At 42.8% G+C, this 12,515-nt stretch overlaps 1 protein-coding gene across 22 annotated transcripts in view; it reads right to left on the bottom strand.

Moving 5' to 3' along the window:
* The window catches only part of kif1ab (kinesin family member 1Ab), a 59,759-nt gene that overhangs the window by 20,680 nt on the left and 26,564 nt on the right, over positions 1-12,515 (bottom strand). For 11 of the 22 annotated variants that reach the window (XM_061920403.1, XM_061920405.1, XM_061920406.1 and 8 more), the window contains 16 exons: positions 11,746-11,821; positions 11,570-11,649; positions 9,646-9,752; positions 8,015-8,098; positions 7,768-7,948; positions 7,618-7,690; positions 7,451-7,541; positions 7,225-7,373; positions 6,960-7,138; positions 5,482-5,619; positions 5,272-5,390; positions 5,112-5,197; positions 2,593-2,728; positions 2,309-2,495; positions 2,112-2,202; positions 1,901-2,019 (listed from right to left, as the gene is read on the bottom strand). In XM_061920403.1, the coding sequence (XP_061776387.1) occupies positions 1,901-2,019; positions 2,112-2,202; positions 2,309-2,495; positions 2,593-2,728; positions 5,112-5,197; positions 5,272-5,390; positions 5,482-5,619; positions 6,960-7,138; positions 7,225-7,373; positions 7,451-7,541; positions 7,618-7,690; positions 7,768-7,948; positions 8,015-8,098; positions 9,646-9,752; positions 11,570-11,649; positions 11,746-11,821 (1,896 nt within the window). Of the gene's footprint in view, positions 1-1,900; positions 2,020-2,111; positions 2,203-2,308; positions 2,496-2,592; positions 2,729-5,111; positions 5,198-5,271; positions 5,391-5,481; positions 5,620-6,959; positions 7,139-7,224; positions 7,374-7,450; positions 7,542-7,617; positions 7,691-7,767; positions 7,949-8,014; positions 8,099-9,645; positions 9,753-11,569; positions 11,822-12,515 lie in introns of all 22 variants that reach the window. The other 11 variants (XM_061920396.1, XM_061920395.1, XM_061920400.1 and 8 more) reach the window with 3 other exon arrangements.

Here is a 12,515-nt window from a genome sequence, read left to right as displayed (position 1 = left end):
AATCCCTATCTGATACTTCAACAATATATGATAAAACTGAAAATGTTTCACAGTGAATAACCAAAGTAAATATATTTTATATACAGTAGCTTATCTTATTACATATATAATTTGCTAGTATTGTTGTAACTCAGATCATGTATTCAATTTGTGGTGTTAATGCTACATACTATTTTTGATAAAAAATAAAGTCCCTAGTGCACAATAACTCATTGAAATCCAAAACTGTAATTGGCTCCCATTTGAATCATTTGGGTTTTGCCCTCAAAGCCTTCCTGTATTCAAAGACTTAGTCCCGGAGTTTGTAAACATAACAAAAACCACCAAAACTATTATTTTGTAACATTTAAGAACAAGAAAAAGAAAATATAGATCTAATCACTTTAGTGTTGTTTATATACAGATACCACACTGGTTATCGATAGTATTGGCATCTGGATCGATTATACCTATTTTACCTTAACGTTTAGCAGTTAGCTTCTTGTGTTGTCTTGTTTGATGTGTTTGTAGCAGCATGCTTAATCATTCCTTCTCCTCTAGCCCTCCAGTGATAATGAAACTTGGAAGAAACTTTTACATAGTGTATAGACAGCGCTTTGGAATTTGAGCCGGTGTTCTGGCAAGACACACACCCTCCTGGAATTCATGCCACTCTTGCATGTGTGTAACAAGGAATCTAGAAATGTAATTGTGTCTCCTTGAGCCTGCATCCATTTTGAAGGATTCTTTCTTGCCATGTAAACACTGGGACAACGCTACGGTAATGATTGGCTGGCCTCGGCAGCCGCTACTTCTTTCCTACACTTTGAACCCTGCGGCTTATAAAACAGTGTGGCTGATTTATGAATGTTCTTCACTGACAGCCATGATATAAATATTTTTTTTTTTTAAACGAGCAAATACACTGAAAAGGTGTTTTATTTATTATCTTATGGCGCCATCTTTTGGATGAGTTTGCTCACTGCAGGTACTGCATTCTCCTTCTGTTTTGTGCTTTCAACTGGAAGTAGAAGTGCCGTTCAGTTGTCTAGCCGTCCATAGCGTTCCTACGTGTATGGATTCTTTGTTTATCACTCCAAGCAACATTTGTAAGCTTTAAAAAAACCCTGAAACAATTTATACTTACTAAACCGTCCCATGTGTGATGTGTGTAAAAGGGTTTTCATGCATATTTGTACGCGCTATCGTACTGTAATGAAGCTAGCGTCATTAACATTAACTGATACACTAACATGTTTAGGAGTGTCTAAGTTTAGTATTATTAACTTACAATGGCATTCTTTTTGTATTGTTTCAGTTTCAGAAATTCCTCTGTAAATTCACAAAGACGTCCCAGTGCAGTTAGTGTCTAGTTTGTTTAGCTGATCAGAGAGCTAGCTTCCACAGCTATTTGGTCCATGACAATTACTTCTGTTTTGTTTAATTAAGAGACGGCGTAACCCGAGGGTCCCTGGTTCAATTCCCACCTAGTGCCAACCTCGTCACGTCCGTTGTGTGCTGAGCAAGACACTTCACCCTTGCTCCTGATGGGTGCTGGTTAGCACCTTGCATGGCAGCTCCCTCCATCAGTGTGTAAATGTGTGTGTGAATGGGTAAATGTGGAAGTAGTGTCAAAGCGCTTTGAGTACCTTGAAGGTAAAAAAGCGCTATACAAGTACAACCCATTTATCATTTAATTAACTGTTTTACTGCGGTGTTGCAGGCACCGTTTGGAAACAATTACGATACATAAAAAAATATTTACAGAATATTTCTGCGTAATTAACTAATTTCACAATGTAAAAAATATCTGCAGCTCATAGTCGGGTGCAGCGAATATATGGACAAAAATGTTTTGCCCTAACGTTATGTGGGTACGACTCTATAGTTCAGAAAATATGGTAGGTAAACACCTCCTGACCTGATTAAGTCTTTGCAAAGTGGTGGGAAAGGTTGCTTTTGATAGTGACCAAACACCTCAAAGACAATAGGCTGTGTCTTGATGTACTCCACAAAGGACTTGGTCACCTCCACTGTGATCTAACAAAGTTAAAAGGAAGGGAAAACAGGACATTATTCTTAAAGAAATAACCTGAAATTATTGTAGCTGTTCATCAATGTTTACTTCTTACATTTTGGACATGGTAGAAGCCAAGCGGTGGTCCCCTGCCAGTGTTCTTCAATGGCTCAGTGGAGAATGCTTCATCATGGCGGTGAATAAAGCTGAAAAAAAGACAACAGGCTGTGACTACAGTGCACATAAGCAGTAAACCTTATTGACAATGGTTGGACTTAATACAGGTGTCCTTCATTGTTCCAGTCCACTCACTTAAACTGGCAAAAGATGTCGGCGTACTCAGCCGAGATGCTGGAGGCTTGTAAGACGGTGACTCTGAAGGTGAAGGTGCTGTCTATCTGCAGGTGAGACAGAGCCTTCTCTGGTGAGAGCTCCAGAGGGACATCCAGACCCAGTCCCACTATGCTCTTCACAGGGCTCTCTGGGGGCTCTGGAGTGGCTACATGGACAAAATGAGAAAAACATTCCAAATGTCTGAGCATGCTACAGTGTGTGTTGTCATGCATAGGTTTCCTTCCATCAATGCCTCCTCTCACCTTCACAATTGTTGTTGTTGACTTCATCTGCAGAGATGCCCATTTCTACATTCTGACCTTCGCCTTCCACAATGCGGAGCTCCTCCTGGGAGGTGTTGGAGGGGGAAAGAAGGCTCGGGCATGACTCTGTCTGGAACTTGATCAACACATGAAAAAAATCACATATCTAGCCGGTGAGCATGTAAAAGAAAAAAAAAACACCTTACAAATTCACTGGACAATACACTAGATACACCTGATCCAATAAAAGAGTTGTCAAAAAAATCTTCTTATAATTTTTTTTTTTTTTAATTATTTATTTAATTTTTTAATTATTTAGTTTGCAGTGGTGTAGAACTCCACTGCATCATTCTAAGAGGTGGTATTTTTAATTATGCATATTTATGAGGGATATGAATCTTACACCAGCTCACAATTTGATTCAGGTGTGGGTTGAGGTTAGGGGATGGATTGTAATCCCCGCGATTATCAAGGGAACAATGTATTTTTGTATTTGTAAGGGTAAAATTTCTTGATCTGCAGTGGTTCACAATCATTTCTATGCCGCATATGTGGAGAATATGTTAACTCACACTCCCAAATAATTGTATATGCATTGTTAGCAAAAAAAAAAAAAATCCTACTACATTTTTAAAAGTTCACAGCCCCTGAAATATTAGTTTACATTACAGGTAAGAAACACTTATTGGGGCGGTATAGCTCCGTTGGTAGAGCGGCCATGCCAGCAACTTGAGGGTTGCAGGTTCGATCGCCGCTCCCGCCGTCCTAGTCACTGCCGTTGTGTAATTGGGCAAGACACTTTACCCACCTGCTTCCAGTGCCACCCACACTAGTTTAAATGTAAAAGTTAGATATTGGGTTTCCCTATGTAAAGCGCTTTGAGTCACTAGAGAAAAAGCGCTGTATAAATATAATTCACTTCACTTCACTTAAATGGGTTGTACTTGTATAGCGCTTTTCTACCTTCAAAGTACTCAAAGCGCTTTGACACTACTTCCACATTCACCCATTCACACACTAGGGGTGTAACGGTACGTGTATTTGTATTGAACCGTTTCGGTACGGGGTTTTCGGTTCGGTTCGGAGGTGTATCGAACGAGTTTGTAAGCTAAAGTCTTAACAAGCTGCTCTGCTTTCTGCCTCTGTATGAGCACCCAGGATTGTCCCACCCACACAACCATCTGACTGGTTACATACAAAGCCAATCAGCAGTGCGTATTCAGAGCGATGTAACAACCAATCAGCAGTGCGTATTCAGTACGCATGTAGTCAATGCTTCAGCGTCGAGCAGATATGTATTTAGCATGTGAGCAGCGGAATGGTACTCTCCCCAAATTATAAAAAACACTTCCCAGTCACAACTACTACTAGCATCACTATGAGCCCGTTGACCTTCTAGAAACTTTAACTGCAGCTCAGCTCGCTCGCAGTCCTGGCTTGAGGTGAAGGCTAATTAGCTTTTAGCGTAACGTTAGCTCATTTTGCTGTGTGTGTGTGTGTGTGTGTGTGTGTGTGTGTGTGTGTGTGTGTGTGTGTGTGTGTGTGTGTGTGTGTGTGTGTGTGTGTGTGTGTGTGTGTGTGTGTGTGTGTGTGTGTGTGTGTGTGTGTGTGTGTGTGTGTGTGTGTGTGTGTGTGTGTGCGTGTTAGGGGCAGCAAAGCCCTGTCTGTCTGTTATTTCACATGAACTAACATGAACTCAATGGTGTTCAGGGATGAATAGTCTCTCATATTGCTATTGTACTATTTTTTCAGCTATAGTTACTCTATATTAATCATTATTAATGTAACAGCCTAGTTTTGAATGGCAGGGTCCCTGCTATCACATGTTGACAAAAATATATCATTTACATAATAAAAGTCAACTACAAGCTTCCCAAATGCTGTAATAAATTAAGCATAATGAGTTGACTTGAAACTGTTTAATGTTGCACTTTTTATATGTAGAAGAAAGGTTTTGTCATTTTATTTAATCAAAGCAAAACTTGAGGCAGTTTAATGTGGATTATTGTGGGCAGAATTATTATACTGTTTCCAGTGTTAAAAGGATAAAGCCATTGTTTACAAATTTGGTGAAATAAATAACCAAAAAATGTATATTTTGTTGTTTTCTTACTGTACCGAAAATGAATCGAACCGTGACCTCTAAACCGAGGTACGTACCGAACCGAAATTTTTGTGTACCGTTACACCCTTATCACACACACATTCACACACTGATGGAGGGAGCTGCCATGCAAGGCGCTAACCAGCACCCTTTAGGAGCAAGGGTGTAGTGTCTTTCTCAGGACACAACGGACGTGACGAGGTTGTTACTAGGTGGGGATTGAACCAGAGACCCCCGGGTTGCCCACGGCCCCTGTCCCAACTGCGCCACGCCGTCCCTTTAGTTCACTTCACTTGTATGTCATTAGTTTGTGCAGGGTACTTTAAGATGTGCTTTGCATTTTAGGCTTTCTTTGGCCAGCATTGCATGCTCCTATGAGCGAACCTATCTGCTCAGACAGAAAACGCGAGCTCACCTTCTCAAACTGCTTATCTTCAAAGGAGATCTTAGCGGTGCCTGACTGCCTCACACCAGAACCGTAATCTGGAGCTTCCTCATCCGCTGCAGTGGCAAGAACAGACTCAGACACTTCTTATTTAGAGAACATTTTCTAGCAGCCTAAATGTCGTCCTGACCTGAAATGGCCTGCACAGCCACTCTAAGGAAGCCCTTCACTTCACCCTTCTCGCTCACAATGGCCACGCGGTGCACCAGCGGGACAGGATACAGCAGGTTACTCAAGTACACAAACGCCCTGAGAGAAACAAGGGAGGGATGGTTTTAACATTTGGTCTGGAAGTGAGGTGAAAGTGCGGGCCTGGGTGGAGAACCGAACAGCGACTCACCTGCCCACCAGACGGAACCATGGGAAGCGGTCGTAGAAGGGGTCGCCACCGGACAGGGCGTGGTCACAGTCCTCTATGGCACTGCTAGGGAGCTCTGCAGCTCGGTCGTACATTTCTCTCATCAGGTCAAGCCTTTGCCTACAGGGGGCAGCATGACGATTGCAAAAAGTCAAGAGTTGGGAGAAGAGATTGAATGATCATGGTTACCAATCAAGAAATATGGTGGAAGTACAGTGGAACTCATTGAAAATAGTCATTGGTTGCACTTTTACTCTGGACTTTTGCCAGACCCACCTATAGTCTGCTACTTTTTTCACACATATTCAACCCTGTGCTTTATACAACACACTTTTGTCTGGGTTCACAACATTCACATGCTGCCAAATACATGTAACCTTGTCATATTAAGCCAACGGGACACCTAGGACCAATAAAATTGTTCACATTAAATCAAACACTCAAACAATCATTCAGTCAGTCATTTAACCATGCACAAAACGCAGCCCCAAAGACGAGGATGATCGACCTAGTCATCGAAAAGGGAAACAGCCACCACACGGAACAAAAGGCCAGATCACGCTCAGTGACATCTACAGCAGGTGACTGTATGCCGTGTTACAGGAACTGTCTTTTCTTAATTTTGTGAATGTACACAGGCACCGAAATAAATATTTGTCCAAACATTAACTTGCCGTGGCTAGGGATGAGTGGGGCCGCCTTAACCTAAGAGGGGGGCCTGGGGTGATGGGATTCTTGGGCTCCCATCCCAAACCTCAACAACCCCCGCCACCCCTCATTTCTGAGTCTTATTTGCAAATATAACATTAAACGGGTTACATTAGGATTTTTTTCGACATTCAAAACATTTCATTGTTGTCTACATCAGTGGTCCCCGCCCTGTTTTGCACCACGGATCGGTTTAATGTAGGCATTACTATCAGGGATCGGCTTTCCACTTGTGCCAGATAAATACAGCAGAACTAAGTGCATGAAAAATACAACTCACCATAACTCTGAATTAGTGGGATCACTGGGCTTGTTTCTTTGCAGATGGTAATCAGACTTTGACTACAATCTGTCATATTTATGTTTTATTTGTTCATCAAAGTGCATTGTAGCATGTCACAAAGTTGTAAAAAATCTAACAAATGGCAACTTCCTTTGAGGAGTTTTATTGTACATCTATAAACAAGCTTAGTGGTGTGTTTCGTGGGACAGGCGAAAGTTAGGTCGGAGAAAATGCAATCATTTACAAATTATTTAATATTTCTGTGCGGCCCGGTAGCAAATGCGTCACGGACCAGTACCGGTCCCCGGAAGTATGAAGGAAGGCTAGATTGTTTTACAAATATCACGGCTATGCCTCCTTGGCTTGATTTCAAATTTTCGGGACGTATATATATATCCCAAATACACAAAAACAGGTACCAATAGGTAAGAAAAGATTGGTTTACATAATAGGTCTCATTTAAAGGCACCTGAGCTTCTCCAGAGTCCAGTAATGCGTAGCGCCGTTCTTTTGATCCTGCACTTCCACGGCCACGATGGTCCGAGGGAAAAGCCGTCTCTCCCTCTCCTTAGTATCGCTAGGAGGCAGCAAATCGGGAGGCAAGGGGGAGTAAAGTGTGTCCGTCAACAGGACAAACTGGAATTGGACCTACAAATGATGTCATATTGAATTAGGTACTTGTTGTTGTTTTTACACTACAGTGAAACAAAGCAGATATTTATAATTAAGATTACCTTCTTCTTTAACTCCACACTTATAGCGTTGGCCTCTTTGAGGAAGATGGCATTGCCCCAAAGTAAATCCCGAAGCGAGGTGAACTGGTAGAATCGCCATTTCCTGAAAGCCCAAAGAGCGAGCTCCGTCTCCCGCTTGGTCCACGGCACTGGACAGATTGGACATTAGATGTCAAAGAGCTTCGTTTTAAGGATGAATATCACTTAAAGTGGCTATATTTATCACCTTCTTCCTCCGGCTCCTCTTCTTCTTCTGGTGACTCTGGGTAGCGAGAGTTCACCTGCTTCTGAAGAGCCTCCAGCTTACTCTCATAATCCTGAAAAGAAATATAAGAAATTATGTCTTCTAATAAAAATTAATATCATGGCATGTTTATAAAATCACATGCTTACCAGCCTCTGTTGCTCCAGCAAAATACTCGCTTCTTCTCTTTCTTTGCGATACTGATCTTCCAGTTCCTGAAGCCTAGAAGCGGTTTTGACAAAACTTATTTTTTTGACTGACACTGCTCTTGTGCCAGATGTTGCGTGGGCTCCTTGTACCTCTGCTCCATTTCCTGCTTCATGTCAATGCCTTGTTTCTCCAGCAGCTCTCGCTGAGCGAAAGCCCAATCAACAGGCTCCACTGGCGTCTCGGCGCACGGCGTCCTCTCGCGCTCCAACCGGGCCTGCTCAGGGTCGTTGAAGCGAAAGACGTGGCTCTTACCCATGATAATGCGGTTGCCTGAAAATAACAAAACTCAAAATGTAGTAGTCGTTTACGCCACCTTGATGCCACTGTGAGACGTACCCGAGCGCAGCACAGTGGGCGAGGTCACCCTTTTGCCATTGACGTAGGTCTCTGAGTCCTCGCATGGCTCCAGGACGACGCAACCTGTTTTATAAAAAACGTTAAGTCATGATAAGTCAAATGAATAAATGCTTGGCAGTCTTTAACACTTTGAATATTGAGAAAAACATGCAAAAGAATAAAAGCGTCCAATCAGATAGCTATAACTCATAGGGAGCACATTTGCATGTTATGCTGTGATTTATTGACCAGCGATATATCTAATTTATTTCTCTCTCATAGTATTTAAACATTATTTGAAGTATTTTTTTTATATTGCAACTTTAGTATCTTACACCTCAGCCTTCCCGGAAAGGTTTATTCAGGTGTACTGGAGAGGAGGCTACGCCGGATAGTCGAACCTCGGATTCAGGAGGAACAGTGTGGTTTTCGTCCTGGTCGTGGAACTGTGGACCAGCTCTATACTCTCGGCAGGGTTCTTGAGGGTGCATGGGAGTTTGCCCAACCAGTCTACATGTGCTTTGTGGACTTGGAGAAGGCATTCGACCGTGTCCCTCGGGAAGTCCTGTGGGGAGTGCTCAGAGAGTAGGGGGTATCGGACTTTCATATTGTGGCGGTTCGCTCCCTGCACGATCAATGTCAGAGCTTGGTCCGCATTGCCGGCAGTAAGTCGGACACGTTTCCAGTGAGGGTTGGACTCCGCCAAGGCTGTCCTTTGTCACCGATTCTGTTCATAACTTTTATGGACAGAATTTCTAGGTGCAGTCAAGGCGTTGAGGGGTTCCGGTTTGGTGGCGGCGGGATTAGGTCTCTGCTTTTTGCAGATGATGTGGTCCTAATGGCTTCATTTGGCCGGGATCTTCAGCTCTCACTGGATCGGTTTGCAGCCAAGTGTGAAACAACCGGAATGAGAATCAGCACCTCCAAGTCCGAGTCCAAGGTTCTCGCCCGGAAAAGGGTGGAGTGCCATCTCCGGGTTTGGGATGAGACCCTGCCCCAAGTGGAGGAGTTCAAGTACCTAGGAGTCTTGTTCACGAGTGGGGGAAGAGTGGATCGTGACATCGACAGGCGGACCGGTGCGGCGTCTTCAGTAATGCGGACGTTGTACCGATCCGTTGTGGTGAAGAAGGAGCTGAGCCGGAAGGCAAAGCTCTCAATTTACCGGTCGATCTACGTTCCCATTCTCACCTATGGTCATGAGCTTTGGGTCATGACCGAAAGGATAAGATCACGGTTACAAGCAGCCAAAATGAGTTTCCTCCGCCGTGTGGCTGGGCTCTCCCTTAGAGATAGGGTGAAAAGCTCTGCCATCTGAGAGGAGCTCAAAGTAAAGCCGCTGCTCATCCACATCGAGAGGAGCCAGATGAGGTGGTTGGGGCATCTGGTCAGGATGCCACCCGAATGCCTCCCTAGGGAGGTGTTTAGGGCATGTCCAACCGGTAGGAGGCCACGGGGACGACCCAGGACACGTTGAGAAGACTATGTCTCCCAGCTGGCCTGGGAACGCCTCAGGGTTTCCGGGAAGAGCGAGACGAAGTGGCTGGAGAGAGGGAAGTCTTATTGCTTAGGCTGCTGCCCCCGCGACCCGACCTCGGATAAGCGGAAGAAGATGGATGGTATCTTACACCTACCTTCTCCCTGAGGGCCTGTGGTGCTGCTGAAAGTGCAGTGTTCATCTCGGATAAAATGGCCGCTCAGGACAATGTCTTGACGAGTCTTGGCGTTCTCACGGCCGACCCTGATGATGGGGGAACAAGTCAATCCAAGTAGGCCATGAACAACAAGGGATGTGTACTTTTAGGTTTTTGAAACTATGCAATATTAATTCCCGTTATTGGGAATTCTTACCAGTACTCATTGATACCAATTTTCTACACGTTAGTATGTGATCATGTGGTGACAAAAGTTAATTTGTCTAATGATAAAATAAAATTTTTGTATGACGCATTAAACAAAGAGCTGATAATAACTGTGCTGTTCAGTTGTTAAATTGTTATTGTTCTCTTACATTTCTCAGTCTCATTTGCAAGTATGCATTCATGTCAGTTTGTCTATGTTGTTGTAGTCAGGAAGTCTTTGCCACTAAATTGAATGTGCCAGTCTTTGATTTTATTTGTGCCCCATAAAGTGTTAGTACTGTAAGTATTGTATATTACACACCAGCAGTTTAATTGTAACGTGGATTTTTGTTGTGGTTTTGATTACCAAATTTTGAGATGGGAAATCGCCCTGTAAAATTGCTTATGCTAATCAGTAACGTGTATATGACATCCGATGTAGGTTGGCTAGCACATTTTGAACGGCTTTACTTTTTAGTGCTTTTTATCAGGCACACTTACTTTTGTTGGTATAGGGTATTCCAACATTAACCATAAAGGCAATCCAGCTGAGTATGTTACGAATATGTTGCCTGCTTAGTCCTTGAATCGGTGCAACCAGGCTTGACATCATGTACAACTATGGTATTAAAATATGGCTTGATTTTTGAGTTAATAGTTTGATTTTTTATGTTAATAAGCATTGATTAAATTCAGTATCCCTCCCTTTGAACAAAAGTGAGAGTTTTACACATCACACTTCTGACTAGATCTGACCAGTCTAAGTCTATGAGCATTAACTAATGAAGCCTGACAGTCCATTTGCGATTGATTGAATGCCCTGAGAACACAATGACCTGGCTAATGAGAACAACCATAGACAAGGGACACAATACAATTAAACTTTAATACACTTTAGAGTAGTCAGTGTCCAGCTTGGGAAGCACTATGTAATAATTATCCACTGCAAATGACTCAGGATTGCATCTCGTAAGTGAGCAACATAAAAAGCGAAATCCATTTAGCGTGTCTTGTCTTTATCAATATGCGCCCACAATACTGGAAGGACAAAAAGCAAATATAATTTATTAGTACACACAGTGTGATCTATCAAGGCTGAAACTGTTCTGCGGCTACTGTTTTGCATGTATAGTATTAAAGACGTGCAAACTAACAGCTCTGGAGAAATCACTGTGAGAAAGGAGGTGGTCGGTCTGCAGGTTGGTCCTACTGTACGTATACTTGTCAACATATACTGTTTGGACTGACAAAAACAAAAATATCAAACATATCGTCTATTGAGCAAAACATTTTTTCTGCATCTGTTACATTCCAGTGCATACTCGCAGTTATTACCAGGATCTTACATGAGGCGCACCTTCAGCATGCTAAAAAAGTGGGATCTGTTGAAAAACACCCCACATAACACGAATGTGCAATAAATGAGTGTTTCTCTGGGGAAAGTCGTGTAGTACACGCAAAATCCTCATGTAAATAGGGCGGACTGCAGCAGTTATCAATTGCACATGTCGTCTTGGTTGATCACATTAATCACCCACTTATAGCAGACGCAATTTTGCACACGTTGTTTACCGCCTGGTGTTTGGATCTTAGTAGATCAGGCTCATACTAATTATTAATTCGCACTTCATGGAAATTAATTTACCACGGTCAGACACAGAACCAATTAACGGCTATAATCGAGGGATTACAGTACTCCCTCAAAATCAAAACTTACTTGGTGATGCCGTCTTTGATGTAATACAGCAGACACTCCGACATCAGTGGATCTTCGTTCAGGTTGACCAAATGCGGCGTCTGATGGAAGAACCAACGAAGATTATGTTGACATTTTGCAATACAAGTATCCATCCGTAAGGCATTAGAATCATCCCACAATATTAGAGGCCTCACCTTTTTCGGGGAGAAAACACCAACAGTGCCTCCATCTTCTCTCATGGCAACACCCATCTCAGCCAATAGAGCCTCTCTGCAGTAAATAATCGTAGTGTTAGCATCAACACATATTCAAACACTTTGAAAGAAGTTTTAGCTGTTAAACACGCTGCATGCTAAAATTGGGTACTGTAATTCATATGACACGGGCATCTACCATCTCTCTCTGTATTTCAGGTACAACAATCAAGAAGCTGAGTAGCGTATTTTCTGGACCATATGGCACACCGTATTATAAGGCGCACTGCAGATGAGCGGGTCAAGTCAGGTCTATTTTCATACAAAAGGTGATTGTAGGGTGCATTAAAGGGGTAATATTCTTTTTTTTTTCTAAATTGAAAATATTTCCTTGTGGTCTACATAACATGTAAGGGGGGTTATTTGGTCAAAATGTTGCATAGATTTTGTTTTACAGATCACCTTGAAGCCACTTTCTGACAGTCGCTTCAGGATGCGCCGTTTTGTGGGCGGTCTTATTTACGTGGCTCACCATCGATAGCGTCTTCTCCCCGTCATCTTTGTTGTAGCGGTGTAGCGTGCAAGGACGGTAGTGGAAGGAGTGTCAAAAGATGGAGCTAACTGTTTTAATGACATTCAGACTTTACTTAAATCAATAACGAAGGAGCATTTCCTGATCCATGTCTCACTAGTGCAACAACAAGGACGTAAATGTGTCCCGTGAAAAATCGTCCAACCGGAACCCTCTAATAACTAAAGTTCCTTAGGTG

Source organism: Nerophis ophidion, linkage group LG14, assembly GCF_033978795.1.
Source record: "Nerophis ophidion isolate RoL-2023_Sa linkage group LG14, RoL_Noph_v1.0, whole genome shotgun sequence".
Classification (NCBI taxonomy): Eukaryota; Metazoa; Chordata; class Actinopteri; order Syngnathiformes; family Syngnathidae; genus Nerophis; species Nerophis ophidion.
Note: the sequence above shows the minus strand (reverse complement) of the source record. Positions and strands in the feature narration are given on the sequence as shown.